Source organism: Xiphophorus couchianus, chromosome 15 (genome assembly GCF_001444195.1).
Source record: "Xiphophorus couchianus chromosome 15, X_couchianus-1.0, whole genome shotgun sequence".
NCBI classification, from domain to species: Eukaryota; Metazoa; Chordata; class Actinopteri; order Cyprinodontiformes; family Poeciliidae; genus Xiphophorus; species Xiphophorus couchianus.
Genome location: NC_040242.1, coordinates 13,462,709 through 13,479,330, shown reverse-complemented (window position 1 = coordinate 13,479,330; position 16,622 = coordinate 13,462,709). Strand labels below are relative to the sequence as shown.

The 16,622-nt window shown below is 37.8% G+C and overlaps 1 protein-coding gene across 1 annotated transcript in view; it reads left to right on the top strand.

Annotated features, from left to right (window-relative positions):
* Positions 1-16,622, top strand: part of nbas (NBAS subunit of NRZ tethering complex) — a 165,563-nt gene that overhangs the window by 39,610 nt on the left and 109,331 nt on the right. Inside the window, exons 22-27 of the mRNA XM_028040395.1 lie at positions 1,783-1,869; positions 2,742-2,895; positions 9,654-9,839; positions 11,855-12,028; positions 12,263-12,396; positions 15,026-15,088. Coding sequence (XP_027896196.1) covers positions 1,783-1,869; positions 2,742-2,895; positions 9,654-9,839; positions 11,855-12,028; positions 12,263-12,396; positions 15,026-15,088 — 798 coding nt within the window. The remainder of the gene's footprint in view (positions 1-1,782; positions 1,870-2,741; positions 2,896-9,653; positions 9,840-11,854; positions 12,029-12,262; positions 12,397-15,025; positions 15,089-16,622) is intronic.

Sequence of the window (16,622 nt, the reverse complement as noted above, 5' to 3'; positions counted from 1 at the left end):
GCAAAAATGATGAATATTTGGCAAGGTGCTCTACATGTTTACAGTAAAATATAAACGATAGGCTAGTTGAATCATTTTAGTATCAAGGATGCAATTGTCTGGTGTGTTTTGTCCCATGTTGGGATTGTCAGACCTTAGTTTTATTGTGTTTTTATTGTATAGAACATTTGTGCTTAAAGACTGTATGAGGCTGCTACAGTAAACAGTAGTCAAACACATTTTTAACAAAGAAACATTTATATATATAAAAACGGAAACGGTCTTCTGGATGCATGACTTTTACCATGCAGGAGTAATTGTCTTTCTGGTTTCCATCTACACGCATGCCCAGACACACTCACACAGTTCTGTACAGCCTTTCTTTTTTATATTAGGCATGTCTTGAGTTTGTATGGAGGTCAGGCGGTTGTGGCTCTGCAGTGGGCATCCATCATGGAGCTGCCGCTGTGGGCCAGTTTTCCATTTCCCTCAGCTTGTGAGCACCAACTGCTGCTCCTTCAGCACTCACACCCACACTGCAGCAGACGGCGCGCGCTCACACCATCTGTCTGGGGCTCACTCTATACACTGAAGTCTTGCTTCATTGAAACAAGGGGAGGGAGGGTGAATATAGTGTTCTTCTCTAATATCGATCAGGTCTTTGTGGGGACTTTGAGAAACATTGGTGTCGAAAAAGTTTACTTGTAGTTTGAAATTGTTTTCACAACAAATCCAAAGAGTTAAAATGCTTTGCATCCTCGCCTCACCCCTGCTGCCCTGCTCCCCGGATGTGAAGTAGATCAGAGCTGTGGATGCAGAATGATTTATTCCTCTTATTGATATCTGAACCTGCTCACCAATATTTACTCTGCTCGCTGTAACAGAGCTGTCGTTAATGAAGAAAAAAGACCAGGTAGTAAGTAAAATAGAATGAATTTGCTCAAGTTTATTAAGTCCTTAATAAACGTAATATTAGGTTTGGTCCCTTCTCCAAATTTGGATGAATTTGTGCTGCTGTAGTGTTGTTATGAATCTCTGACACTAATTTTTTCAAGTCAACATAAATCACACCTGCTACTTTCTTTTCATGTATTTTTGTGATTGGATAGAATTTATAGCAGTGCTAATAAAACTGCTGCAGCGCGTGTGCACTCAGCCTATAACGGCACCGAAGATGATTTGTAGCTGCACTATCTCTTGGAGTTTACAGCCACAATACATATTTTCTCTGTCCACAGAGGAGTAGATAACAGAAAGAAATGCACTTTTCTTCACCATGGAAGTCTCTGTGTGTAGGCATTTTTATGCTTTTTGCATGAGAATTTATTTTTTTGGGACTCATCAGCTCCAGCATATAAGGTTAAAGAATCATTAGCACAATCCTACACCTTCTCAGAAGAGTTGAAATTGTTGTAGCTGCTATGATCCATTGTTTTGGCAGTATAGTTGACAGTTTCACATGTCTATCAGTAATCAGGTATGATTGTAGTTAGTGCAACTGAACCGAAAAAAAATGTTTAACCAGTTGATTTAGACTGCATTGAAGTTGGCAGTTATTTTTTCCACTTAGGTCCGGGTTTGTTTTGCAAAGCCTTTTTACCTTAATAAATGAAATCATGATTCACAAACTGCTTTTTTTATTTATTCAGGTTGTCAAAAACAAAAGTTCCCTTTAAGGGTCCACATGCTTTTTCACAGCACTGCAGGTGGTTTATGGTTGTCCTGATAAGCTGGTTTGTTCAGTTATGTAATTTGAAATTTGCATTTGTGGATGCTGTTCCCTAATCCCTCTTTCCGTTACAGTACGGATGAAAGAGGGGAGTTGGCGTTGATCCCTTGGGAGGAGCAAAGACACAGAGAGATGGACTGGTGTGAGGCAGAGGAGTGCAGGTAAATACTTTACATTAACATTAACTGATTTTTAGCCTTTCAAATTTAAACATATTAAACTCCAACATTCAGACCATAGGGTTTAATGTGTAATTATATGATCTGCCCATATATTAACAAAAAGCCTCCCATCCACATTGCAAAATTGTAATAATTCCTGTTCCATAAAGGCCAGATGCTTGTGCTGGTATCATTATGTGAGACAAAACATGACATCCTATTATCCAAATGTTAAATAGACCCATATCAGACTAATGCTGAATCCTGTTGTGCTGCCAATTTGTGCCATTTGCTGTCTTTTATGAGGGAGGCAGCTTCATTTACAATTTTACTTTTCAGGCACAGTTTTATTACTCCTTGGTGTAGAGAGGCAATATAGATTATCGCCTATTTGGAAATGTGTCCTGGCGTTTCATTTTTGTTTAGATAATAAAAATAACGTTTTTATGCTGGTATTCTTTCCTCCATCAATGCTTTCTTATTTCTTGAGATAAGGAGATATTTTATTGCTTTGGTATCAACTCTAAATGCTAATGTTTGACTTCTTTACCATGTCATGCATACTACCTCATCAGTTTGTGAAATGTTAACAGCAGTGCTTTGATTTCTAAACTCAGCATGTTCCATAATAGAATTGGGCAACATTACAAAAATGGACATGATAGACAAAGCTCAAATGGATAAAAATAATACATTCTGTAATACATTAAATCTTGCTATTGTCTGCTGATAGTTTTCATGAGCTTTTGATTGACCAATCAAGTTAAAAAGAGTCTGATTCTAGTCAATGCCCTTTTAGTTAGTAACTAATTTGACTGGATGTAAGGATGTAATGATTTACATAAATAAAAACTCCCCTTTCAATTATCTAGAGCGGTTCTGGACCAAAGCTTGTTTGATGATGATGGTTTCCTATATGAGGATTCTCCAGAGTTGCAAAGATTTCGTACAGCCACACCGTCCATTGAGCTTCTATCTGACTGGTACCGGAGCAGAGCCCAGGACATCGACTCCACCTCCAGACAGGTATGAACATTGGAAAAAACAGCAGAACCTCTTATATCACTGTTGAGCCTAATGATGTAGAGATGATGATTTGGAATAGTTTTGTACCTTCCAGTGCCTGTGTATGCTAAAGTATTCTAAAGTTAAATGTGAGGCCATCTGTCTGTCAGCTACAGTTTAGGCTAAACTGGTCCTACAGCTTGACAATGATCCCAAAAATCACTGAAAATTTCCAGTAAAATGAACAAGAAGATAAAGAATTAAGATCTTGAAATGGCCTAGTAAAAGTCCAGACCTTGACCAGATTAAAATGATTCTCCAGCACCTTACAAGAGCATTGTAAAAGTATATCCAACTCTCAATGAACTAAAGCAACGTTGTAAAGAAAAGGTGGTGAAACTTTTTTTCCACAGTGACCTTAAAAATGAAAAAACTTCAAGCAGAAATGGATGACTTAAGATCATTGTTATAGGGTATAGGTTATATGAGTGGGTACAAAGGTGTGTATTTTCTGTTTACTTTATATTATGCTCATATCTACATGCTTATTGTATATTTCCACATTTCATATTTAGCAGATGTAACATTTTAGCCTAATTGCCACAAGTATAGCCACCTCTTAGAGCTTTCTTTCATCTGTAGATGGAAACCAAAAACTCTTTTGTGCAAACAGATATCTACAGTAGTGAGTCTAAAACGCTTCACCAAAAGGGCTTTTAGCTTTGGATGTCCAACAGTTGAAGGATTTCATTTCCAGTTGCTCTCACTTTCAGTTTGAAAACATTTTCTTGTCCCTTGTTGGGAATGAAATCAGCTCAGACTGCAGGTATTTTCTCCCATTAACATGAAACATCTTGTGCACCCCGTTGATTACTCTTTTCAGGTTCCCTCTGCTTTATTGTGACTTACAGCAGGGCAGCAGCAGAAAGCAATTAATGGAAGTCTGGCTATTGGAAAGATAATTGCTGTTGCACACTACTTTTAGATAATTGAGGGCAGAAAAGTGTGATGAGCGTGGATTCATAATGCAGAAGAGATGTTGCCAACCTCCATCAGTCAAGGTCACTTTGATCCTGTCTGTGACAGTTATTATCATATTGGCCATATGGACTTTTAATGAAGAGAAACCAAAGCTTCTGTCATCTGTGCTCTGATGCCGGGGCTGTAAAATAGGACTTGATAGGACTTGTTTAGAGGAGTAATGGGATATAAACGCTGGAGCTGCCCACTGTCTCCACCCACACCATCTAAACTGCAACCCTGTCCCCTTTTTACCTCCTTCACAGTGATGGATCAAAAATGTCAGAGCACTCTCTTTATCTTTGTGAAAGGACTAACTAGGTAGAAGTCATATTGTTCCCCTTCATTTCTCTATTTCATTCCTTTCCTTCAGCTCAAGGAGGATGGAGGAATAGAGATTTGGGGGTCCATTGCTCATTTTTGTGAGACCTGGGGAATTGTTGCTTTCATCATGCACTAGAGAGAGGGAAACTTAAAGGGTCTGAAAAAAAAAAAATCCTAGGCTTTGTTAATCTCCAGGAATCACACCAGCTTTCCCTTTCATTCTCTCCCTTGTTTCTTTTTAATTAGAACTCATCTTCTCTTGCTCCTTAACACGTTACTCCAGGAGTCTCTTGAGACTCGCCTTGCTCCTCATATCTTCTGTGCCTTCACACTTTTTCTCACACGTGTTGAAGTGACATAGATCCTAAAAATTCTGGTATTTCATTCCTTTGTAAAAGTATTCATACCATTTGAACTTTTCCAGATGCATCAGAAACCTTTGTTTCATAAAGGTTTCATGTCACATAGCAACACCAAATATTTCGTAGTTGTGAAGTCAAGCTAAAATGATGCATAGTTTATCTTTTTTTTTTCTTTTTTCAAATAGAAACCTAAAGTGTGACATGCATTTGTCAAAAATAATTCTCATTGATCAATTTTATTGTAATTACAGAAGCAAGTCTTCTTGCCTCTCTTTCCTTTGTGGTATATTTCTACCAGTTTATGAACTAGATCTGCATGATAGTACGAAAGACATGAAATCACAATATTATTGTTGAATGTCACATTGATAATACCAACTGCAATCAACAGTCGTTTTTATCATTCATGCTTTTCTTCTTCATTAACACAATGAATGTACCACTCTACCTGACCGTAGATATCTTTGATTCTAACATCCAATTAAAATTTCAGTTGGAATTAGGTTTGCACTTTGACTGGATCTATCTAATTTATCCAATTAGATAGATCCAGTCTATCCAATTGGATCTATCTAATTGACCTAATTAGATAGATGCTGAATATTTAGAGTTGTTTCCTGCTGGAAAGTGATCTTTCACCTCATTCTTAGAGGAATACCTTTTTTTTATTTAGCTTTATTTATCTTTCCATCGATAAATAGAGGGAATGTTTTTCTTCAGCTGAAGAAAAACATTCCCTCATGTTGGTGCCACCACCACCATGTATCACCGGGGAGAAGGTGTGTTCAGGCTGAGGAGTGGTGTTAGTTCACTTCCTCATGTAGTCTTTTCTATGTTGTTGAAAAGAGAGCCCCTATTTTAACATATTTTCTGTGTGCCCCACAGATGAGTCGTGTCAAACTCCCAAAAAAAACTTTTTGTGCTTTGATCCCTCCAAAATGGGTTTCTTCTTGCCACTGAATATAAATTACTGTATCACTTAAGTTTTAGCCTATTTTGTGTTTGCTTATCAAATAAAATCCCAATAAAATACATTGACATTTGTGATTGTGATGTGACAAAAAGTGAAAAGTTTTAATGATATACATGCTTTTGCAAGGCGATGCATTTTTTCCCCCTTCATAATCTGGCTGCTGTTGATGCTTGGGAGAAGGATTTAGTGTAGATAAAATGGGGCTTGATTAAAAAGGAGCGACATCAGGGGAAGCTGGAGTGTTGTGAAGCAGTCATAGAGAGTTGGCTACCAAGATGCTGAAGGGGGGGGGGATTGACAACATGACTCATATAGAGGAACAAGCTTCAAAAGCATAACATGAGAGTGTAAAACAAGAAAGAAAAAACGCAGATAAGTGCAGGGCCAATGCAGCATTTCCCACTAGGTTAGCGCATTACAAACACAAAGTGAAGAGAGGCCAACACCGACAGATGCTTCGATAGAAAAAAGAAAACGATCTCATGGAAAGAGCTCTGTGTGAAGAAAATTACCACTTATATGGGGTTGAAGAGGTGGAAAGAAATTATATTAAAAACAAGTGGTGGTTGCACTTGCAACAAAATGGCACAAAATAAGGGGATGCCTTTTGAAAAACAGAAATGAGAAAGGGGGTTGCTGGTTTACAGGGAAAGCAGATGGCCAGGCAGGGAGTTCAAAGAGAGGCCAGCTATAGTGACTGCTGAAGACTTCTATTAGAAAGTGGGAGGGAAAGAGAAGACGACGAGTGGGTCAGAAATTGAGCAGAGTTGAGAATTTGAGAGACTGATGTCTGAAAGAAAATACTAAGATTGGATAAGGATGAGGGAAAAAGGAGGCTTCAATTGAGCTGGAGGATCATAGAGAACTTACGAAAGGGAGATAATGGAGAGACAGAGAAAAGACTGAAGATGGATGATAATACTTAATCAATAATGATAATAGAGGCGGAGCTGGGGTCATAATTAAAATGTTCGATTTAGGCATGGGCTGATTGGGAGATGCTTATATGATGGAAGTACCATGTTGAATAAGAATTTTGTGAGAAATGCATAAAATGATTCAATTATTTTTATTTAAAACTAAACAAAGAAACAATTCTTTCTTCAGATTTAATAATATATTAATTTTTGTAGTTAGAGCTATACCATTACTTGCTCTGGCATTGACATTTTAACTAAACAATATAGTTGTAGTTATGAGGGGCTTACTGCATCAAATATTTTTCATTTGGCCTTTGTGATGTTTACAGACTTGCACTGATATTAAACAAGCTGATTAAAAACAAGTTAATTAGCTGTACCACCCCTGCATTTAGCTAGTGTGTTAGTGTGCTAGTATAGTAGACATTCAGAAATCTGATAATTTTACTGACATACTCTGACCAAGACTTGAAAATGTATCCCGGAGAAGAATAGGAGATTGATAAACTATGTCCAAATGTAATTAGGACTATGAAGCTGTTATGATAAACTGCTTGATTAAATGGATTGTCAGTTCTTGCTTTTTGAATCCCTTTGTAGTAGTGGTGATGTTGATAAAATAATAATAATTTAGTCAACTTTTTTTCCTTTCAGTAATGTATGCAGTAAGGATTCACTTAAGTAAAAGAAATTAAATCTTTCAAAAATTTATTTTTAAGACTTGTCAGAAAAGAAGATTGATCCTTTCATCTGCACGTAACATTTGTTTAATAGCGCTAAAAATGATTGATACTAAAACTTCCAGCCAAAGTGAAGGTTTGAGGATTCTCCTTGTTTGCATGTGGAGATTGGAGATTTGGAGGTAAACGTACGACAGTCTTCAACAAATAAACGTCACATTTATTTGTTGCTGAATTACACTATGGCTCAGTAGTCGATTTCAGTTGGTTTGTGTGTATGAACACTTCTTAAACCAATCGGGTGTGGACGACATTATGTTATTGAAATAAATATCTTTGCTGCATTATTTTAAAAATACTCGGCTATGTGTGCACTGGGCCTTAGTTTTGTGAGAGGAAGTATTTTCAAATCAATAAATTTGTCTTTCATCCAGCTGACATGCAGTAAGGATTGTGCGCTCCTTCCTACCAGAGAAGACTTTGGTCACTCTTTCACTGTGTCTAGTGTCTCATTAAGAGGGAATTTTAAAAATCAGTTTTAAACCTAGATGCTTATTTTGAAATCTGACCTGTCAACAATGAGACAGGGAAATCCCTCTCTGGAGGATCTTTTCACACATTTACTGTAGATCAATAGTCATCTCTCTCTCTCTCTTTCTGCATCCAATCAGTCCAGCTCTGAGTCAAGCTGGTTGAGTTTCTCCTGAGGCCTCTGTTTGTTTGCAAGAATGTACATTCAGCAAGGAAATATATGAAATTACTTGTCCAGTAGAAATATGCTGAAATAAGTAGTAGGTTGTAGTATGTGAGTGTGCTTATGTCTCTGTGTAAGACGCTTTGCCAAAGAAGCTCTGCTTTAAAGGAATGGAGAAAGCAATCATCACCCAGAGGCCCAGTGGCATCTGCTATTGATTGGCCGGCATCCACAGGTAGGTCCGCATCGATTGGTCGGGCATGCTGCCAGTGTATAGGTGGTCCAATATTGATCGGTTGCTCTTCTGGATGGAATTCTATTGATCCGAATAGCAGGAAGCCCAAATTGTCTGCTTTATTGTGGAACGAATAATGATTGGATATTAGCAAAGACTGATGGGTTTTACTTGGTCTAGGATTGGCTGGGATACCGTTGCTTTTTCTGTGTCCTACTTCAGTAACCTCAGGAGTGTCTTTTTATTGACCTGTTACATTGCTACCTACACCCTCTACATTCACTATAGTCACTGTCCAATTGTGACCAACATTGTGCAGAGACACAAAACTGCTAATGAAAATGCATTGTCGTACAGCGACTGCACTAATGAATGAATTCCAATATTTATAACATTTGACAAAAAGTACTCTGATATACAGTGCCAAGAAATACAGTACAGCAAATCTCACAACTTTGTCTTTTTTGCTGGATCATTGAATATTTTGTATATCGTAAAAGAAGTTTTATTTTCAGGTAAAGATAACGTGAGTAAATAAAAAATGCAGTATCCAAATGAAGAGTGCATTTATTCTGTGGAAAAAAACCCCTGCCCTAACCAATCTGTCTCTACGGAAAATAGGCCATTTCCCCTTAGTACAGATTGTGCCATAACTGCTTTGTGTTTCTTGTCAGCAAGGACATTAACATTTACTATAAGTGAAAAGAGTGAGCCCTGCAGTGCTTTAGATGTTAGTTCTCTTTTTTTGTTTGTAGTTCTGTTTATGGTTCTTCCTTATTCTAGAGGTCTGGCAGTGATCAGGCCTGGGTGTGATGAGAGAAATTTGACTAGAAACGCAGTTAATCACAGCTCATTTACACTTTGTGCATGTCTCCGTTTGTATTCCTTCTCCCGCAAGTTATTACCTTGTCAAAGACACATTCTGCTGCATTTATAGCTGCAAGTACTTGGGAGCATATTAGCCATGTCTGCATATCTAGAGAATAATTTTTCTTGCATGTTCTTATTTGCAAATTAGCTCCTCAAGTACTCTTAGAATGGATATTAGTTTTTCCCCTACACTTCATGATTTGGATGAAGGCTTTCTTTCAGTAGTTGTTAAAGTTTCCTTTTTAACACTGGGTTGAACAGTGCTCTTTAAAATCTTCTAAGCTTTATATCCTAACTCTATTTTAAACGTCTTTACAACTTTATCCCTAATCTGTCTACTGTGTTGCCATTTCTTTATGATGCTGTTTGTGCGCTAACGTTCTCAGAGGCCTTCACAGTGCAGCTGGAATATTACAGAGATTGAGTTATTCACAAGTGCACTGTATTTACTAATTGGGAAATTTCTGAAAGGAATTGCTTGCTCTGGATGTTATTGAAGGATATCAGAATGAAAAATGCCAAATACATATTAATATTACACTTTCTGCTATGTCTTTCAATTTTGAAGGACTGTGTTTTATTTTTATACTAATTCCTAATCTACAAATTAATTAAAATGTTTAATTTCATGCTTTTCTCACCATCTGAATTAATTTTACTTTTGCTCTTTCTTCTCCATTTTTATTTCTTGTCCCTGTCAGGTGGACTGCTCCTTGTCACTGGTAAGGCTGGGGAAGGAGCGGGAGATCCCAGGGCTGGAGCTCCTGGCTGATGACTTGGTCACCATGGAAACGCTGGTGTATGAGGCATCATGTGAACTCAGCCTGACACTTAAAGATTTGCAGCAGCTCGGGGACATTGACAAACTGCGCCTGCTTATGAAAAACGTGAGTGACATTTTTCCTGGTGGGGGCTCTTTTTTATAATATACTTTAAAGTGAAAAGTAGGCCTGAATTTCTCTTTTTATTGTGATTAGATTAATAATGAAGGAGCCTTGATTCAAAACAAATACTCTCGTTTTGGTTGCGCTAAATCATCGTAGGAGATGATTTAGTGCATGTTCTTATAGTTGACATGAAAGTATAATATATTATGCAGTTCAAAATAAGAACTAAAACATATTCAATGTTAATAAACTTCTAAAATCATCTAAACTAGACTTCATTGTTCACAACGGAAAAAGAAAAAGTTTCTGACTTTGAAAATATATTTAATGATGGCCACAAATTCCTGAAATCCCCGACATTTAATGATACAAACTTGCTTTCCAACCGCAGCAAGAGAGCTATGAAAGCTATTCTATTGCAAGTACTACAGTTACAAGTCCCCTTGGAGTACATGATATGAGCTGTCCTGTAAATTGTAGCTAATAACTGCCAGCTTTAGCCTGTAAGGACCATTGGCAATGGGATCTGCCACACAGGCAGGCAGCCAGCAAATGTTGTTGACTGCACTAATACATGCTGTTTGACTGGAACTCCCTTTGGGCTCTCATCGGATATATGAGTGTGTGTGTGTGTGTATGTTGTAACTGTTTACCAAACTGGCTAGATTACATCTCCCTCTCTGCTGGTGTCTGATGTCTTTCTTTTCAGAGACACAGCACAGCGAAGCAAAACGTGTGTGGGTGTGTAAGCTTGCGTTTGTGATCTAATTTTGTTTTTGAATCTCATTTTTTTTCTGCGAATATGTTCTCATCGGCACATTGGGAGTCAGGGTTGTCGCAAGGTGAGTGCAAGGCTCTCTGAAGAGCTTAGCATCTACGGTTGCACACCATTGCACTACCCACATACTTCTGTAATTATAGTTTACGTTCAGGTTTAATTGCACGCCTATGTTTTATGTAAAGGCTGTTTGAAGTGCTCCACTATGTCCAGAAAAGTAAAACTACGGAAATTATGATATACATGCAAACCAGTGCTAAAATGCTCATATTCTGGGGCCTGCCGTGGTGGCGTAGGGGATAGCGGGACCCACGTTTGGAGGCCTTGAGTCCTCGACACGTTTCGATTCCCAGATCCGACGATATTTGCCGCATGTCTTCCCCCCTCTCCTCTTCCCCCTTTCCTGTCAGCCTACTTTCATATAAGGGACACTAGAACCCACAAAAGACCCCCTGGAGAGGAGAAAAAAAAATGCTCCTATTCTTTTTCATCACATAATCTTAAACATCTTATTTGTTGTAAATATTTCACCAACATGAAAAGGATCAGAGACATCCAACTGATTTCTTACAGGGTTACTACACAGTAAGGGGGAAATATGGGACTTGATCAAAGCTTATTTTTTAGGTTTCATCATTTTATGAAGTATGGAAAAACATCTGTCCGTTCATCCATCTATCAGTTTGTCTGTCTTCCATCTATCCAATCATCAATTAATCTGTGAAGACATCAGTTTGTCCCTTTGACCATATATTCGTCTGTGTCCATCCTTTTATCTATCCCTCCATCCATTCAACCTTCAGTCTATCTGTCCATGCATCCAATCATCCATTCATAAAGCTGTCTGTTTGTCCCTCTATCTCTCTGTCACGTTTGTTCATGCAGCCATAGGTCACTTTCTGTCCATTCAGCAGGTTATGTACTCAAATCATGACCACTGTACAAACATCTGCCTTAACTTTGTATCTTAGTGTTTTGTTTTTACTTGTGCTATTTATTAAAATAAAACTGAAAAATGTATCCTGGACATTGTGTAATATTGGACCCTGATCATAAAGAACCATCATCAATGACTGATTATATAGATTTTAGCAATTCTTAATGCAATAAATGAGTTGTGCATTGTTTTGAATCAGCAAATCTTTAACTTTCTTATGGTTAACTTATGTATATTTTTGTCCTATTATTAAGGAAAACCAATGAATAAAATCTTCTGACTGTTTCTTGTCGTTTACAGTCGAATCCTGAGCGCTACAAGAAAGATGCCGTCCAGTGGATGGTGCCATTCTTGCACCGCTGTGAGGGACACAGCGAAGGCGCTGCCAAGTCTCTGCTTACAAACTACCTGGTCAGCCTGGGCCAGCAAGACCTCACTCTCCCTCTGATCATTTTCCAGCACTCTAAACCTGTCGTAAGTATCCCAAAACTCACACACATGCTGTGGTTGGTTTATGCCAGGGGCGATGCTTTTGGTCGTGTTATAAATGATAAGCCATAAGCCACTGGCATGGACAGGCTTTTTGTGTTTTATAGAAGGTACAAATCATGCACATATGTGCTATAAAGAAAGACTGTTGCTTTAGCTTTAAGGTAAATTAATTATGGATGCACAATGACATGCAGACTCCTTTGTCATCTTCTTCAGTGCCAGCTGAAGATTATTGGAGACCCAGACCAGCTGATGGAGGTAGCCTTGGAGTGCATCTACAACTGTGAGAGAGACGACCAGCTCAGCCTCTGTTACGACATTCTGGAGTGTCTTCCCCAAAGGGGCTATGGGTCAGACATACACACATCACCATGCACTGACACCCAAAGTCAGCTGGTCAGATATTTACTGCTCTGAAAATGACAACATTGATCTTCATCTTGATTTTGTTAACCGTGGTTTCAGGATGTTAAGAAGTCAATCACTGCCTTGTCCACAAAAATACAATAATCCCAATTCCCACACCATCTCTCCTTTCATTCCAGCCTCCCAGCTCTCCTTGGACCTATAAATAAATCCAAGTACCCCCTGTGTTTCTGTTTCCCCTTCCTTTGAGCCTATATTTTCCTCCTCTTTCCCGCTTATAAGTCTGACTTGCACTCCAAAGAGCCATCAGTCAACCCTGCTACAGTTCGAATATTATTTCCTACCCTTTTCCATTGCTCAATCTTTTTCTCTGCATTCCTCTTAAGTTGCGCATTTTATTGCATATGACATGAGGGCCAGCCTGGTGAGTTTCCCATGAGACTGTGTGGGTTTGCAGCACATTTAAAAGTGACTGAGTGGTCTTAAGAGAGAAAATCATTGATAAAGTGGACGTGTGGACTCCTTGAATAGCTGAAATCAAATGAAATTGTTCAAAAAAATCAGCCTTGATTGTAGAAATAAATTACCATTGTGACAGTACTCAGGTGGCTGCATGACGGGAATCTGAACTTTCAACAGTTGCACATTTTGCTCTTTTCATCTGTCTCAATTTAGCTCCACTGTGGCACTCCATGCTGTGAGTTTATGCTTTTCTATTGCACACTCGCCACAGGGAATAACTGCACTGAAACAAGAGGCACTAGAATTGGTTTGGAGCAGGGGTCTCTTTTAATCAGTGTTTAATATTATGATAATCAGACCAAATTTATTGCATTTATTTTTATGAAAAGTGACTGCTTTGGCCAGGGAGTTTGTTTTGGTGTTCCATACATGAGTGCAATATTTGGAAAAATCCTTTGGAGAGTTTTGTCAGATTTGCTACAAATATCCACTTTGACCTGTTGATGAATAAGAATTATTTGATATCTCGTAGATTGCCTCACAAAGGTCGTTACACCCTTTTAAACTTTCTCACATTATGATACATTACAGCTACAAACTTTCATGGTTTTTTTATTAGATTTTTATTTGATAGTTTTAAATCATTAGAGCTTTGTTAACCCTTTAAACAATAATAATTTCCCCACTTCTTCATAATTATACACTACCTTGTCTTGGTCTGTCATGTAAAATGCTAATAAAATTTATTGAAGCTTGGAGAAAACATAATAAGCAGTTTAAAAGGAACTAATAATTTTAACATTGCAAATGTTAAAATTATAGTTTGCTGTCAATTATTGACTCTCTAACCTCAATGATGACTTGCATAATAACAGTGGTGTTAACATTGGAAGCAAAAATTTGCATTTTTAAATCAAATCCAGTCTTGTTAAAATGGAAAACTTGAACCACAAATGGTATGAATTACCATCAACTCAATCTAAGAGCACTGGCTGAAATTTTGAAGCTCAAACTTTACCAGGATTAAGTCACATGATCAGTTGTCAGTCTAAATATGATTCAGTATGCCAATTTTTTGTATAAATTTCTCCTGAAACACACATCATAGCACTGTCCTATTGACATTACCACGTTTGTCACCAAAACAGCCAAGATACCTGACTTTGAACCACACTTGGCAGAGTTCCAATTGTTAACTGTCTATGAAAAAAAACTAAGTGAATTAAAGCCTTCATCTATTTTAGTTTTTCTCTGTTATGTTTAACTATTCAGAAAGATGAGTGGTTAAGTAACAAAAGAAGATGATGCTGTAAAGCAGAGCAGTTTTTAAGCGTTTACAGCAATTATATCTTGAGATGTTAATGTTTTATATTACTTCAGCTATACTGGAATTTGACCAGTTGTGGAATAAATATTGATCAGAAATGTTTTGTTATAGTATTGCTATACAATTATTTAAATTCATTTTATAGTACTTTTACAATGGAGAAAATGGCTCACCTTCCTTTAGGGACTTATATTCTGTGGCATTTAGATTAGAAGAATTTGTGAGGCCAGAGTGTATGTGCAACAACCTAAACTTAACTTTTCTCCTGGGAGGGATTTTTCTAACTTATTAAGCTCCCTGACCTACATAGAATGATGCACCTTTATGAACCAAGATAGAAACTGTTACTTAGCTGCTCCAGCTCAGGTTTTCTAATCTGTGACTCTGGCTAATTAAGTCTAAATCTTCTAAGAAGAACATAATTTGCCTTTCCTCTTGGCTAGAGTAAAACGTAGGAATGAACAAGACATTAGTGAATCAGGGACATAAATTGCAGGAAAAGTAGATGTGGAGGGCTAAAAGTCAGAGCTAAGAAGAAGAAAGCAGAGAAATGGGTTAAAATGTCAAGATTTTGTTTGTGTTTGGTGGGGTAGAAATACACATTTACACATGGTTTATTATATTATGTTCTCTGTAGGGGAACAGGCCAACCTAGTCCAGAATGCTTTGCCTCAAGCTAAAGCATCAATAGAGATGTATTTTTGGTAGGGAATTGATGGAGATTTATAAACCCAAAGTGTACATCTTTATTATGCAATCTATTGTTTATTGTGTGCTCCATTTTACTGACTAAAAACCTTTTTTTCTGTTTTATTGCTTTACAGACCAGAGACAGACATCACAGGATCACTCCATGACAAAGTGGACAAACTTGAAAAGCATCTAAGGTATATTTGCTCTTTATCTATCACCTCTGTTTTTGTTCACTTTGCAGATGTAGGAATAGATTAGTTTAACAGTATGTATCTACAGGCTCTAAAAGTTATATATCATAATTTGCACAGCCTTTTCCTTTCTGCTGTGTTCAATCTTTTAGATCATGGTAGACATATTTCCATGTCTGAAATCAGGAAATATGTAATTATGCAGTAGTGCTAAGATAATTTCAAATTTATGCAAATTTCAATTCCAATTTAAATTTTGTTTTACATTTAATTTTTTTGTATATATTTGGAATTTTTAATTGAACAAAACAGGATTGCCTATCGTTCTTTATCCTAATCTCTTCCACAGCTGCTATTTAAAATTCCCTTAACAACTTGTAAGGTGTTTCTGTTCTATCATTAGTGATCTATTACTTGGGAAACTATCAATGTAGACAAATTGATAAAGAATTTAGCATTTTGACTTCATAGCAACCACCAAAAAAGAGGAGACACAGATGCACACTCAGCTCACTCACTCCATATCAAAGGATCATCGACATTCCCAGTGGGTTAAAAACGCCCCAAGCGTTGGATCTATTGCGTTTTTTCTTTTTTTTTCCCTCCCTGTGGCTCCCATGAATGCACTTGGAAAAACAGTAATGATGAAGGTGAAGATGGAGGATAATGATGAAGCCGGGAAGAGGGCAGTAGCCTGACAGGAATCCCAATAAATAGGGTGATAATAAAGAAGGGAATGAACTAGCTGTGAGAAAGCTAATGTTGAAGCTCAGTTTATCTTTTACATAGTTTATATGCAAGAATCAACAACCTCAAGGATACCTCAGGGAGCTTGCTGATTGTGTTTATTGCCGTGCCATGCTGAAGTTCTGTGAGTCACACCACAGATGAATCAAGCAGCAAATGCCAAGTTTGCCCTCCGATGACTACCATAATAAAGACTGGCTACAGTTGCTGTCACTGCCACTAACTTACACATTACCCTCACAGAGCTGTAATTTTCAAGCCTTGCTGTTTTTCTTTCACTCACACACATGCATTACAAGTACAAGCCCTCACACATTCACAGGCACCTGTTTGCTATGTTAATGAGCTGCGATGGAGATCGAACATCTGTAGCAACACGACCCTGTTGAGACGGGAAGGGGTGCCACGCTAATCCGTCACCAACACCTAGCCTCTCCCTTGGTCACATAAAACAGCTGTCAGTGTGTGTTGCACACAAACACACACTTACAAATCAGTGCTGTCTCTGTGACATGCACTTTATCATGTTGTTCTTCTGACTAGAACTGTGGTTTCTCCATCTGCACTGTGTCTTACAAATGACTCTGTGCTGCCAAAATAATGAACAGCTTAGATTCTACCCGTCTTCCTGTGGATTGTGCTGGTTTTATTTTGTTGTCTTTGTTCTTTATTTAGTTTGGCTTTTCCAACTGTGGCTTCTTCTCATCATTATTACTTCTTTATTAAATACACTATAGGAAAATGTTTGTGTGGCTTTGTTGTTTGTTAAGGTATTGTAACTCGTAAAATC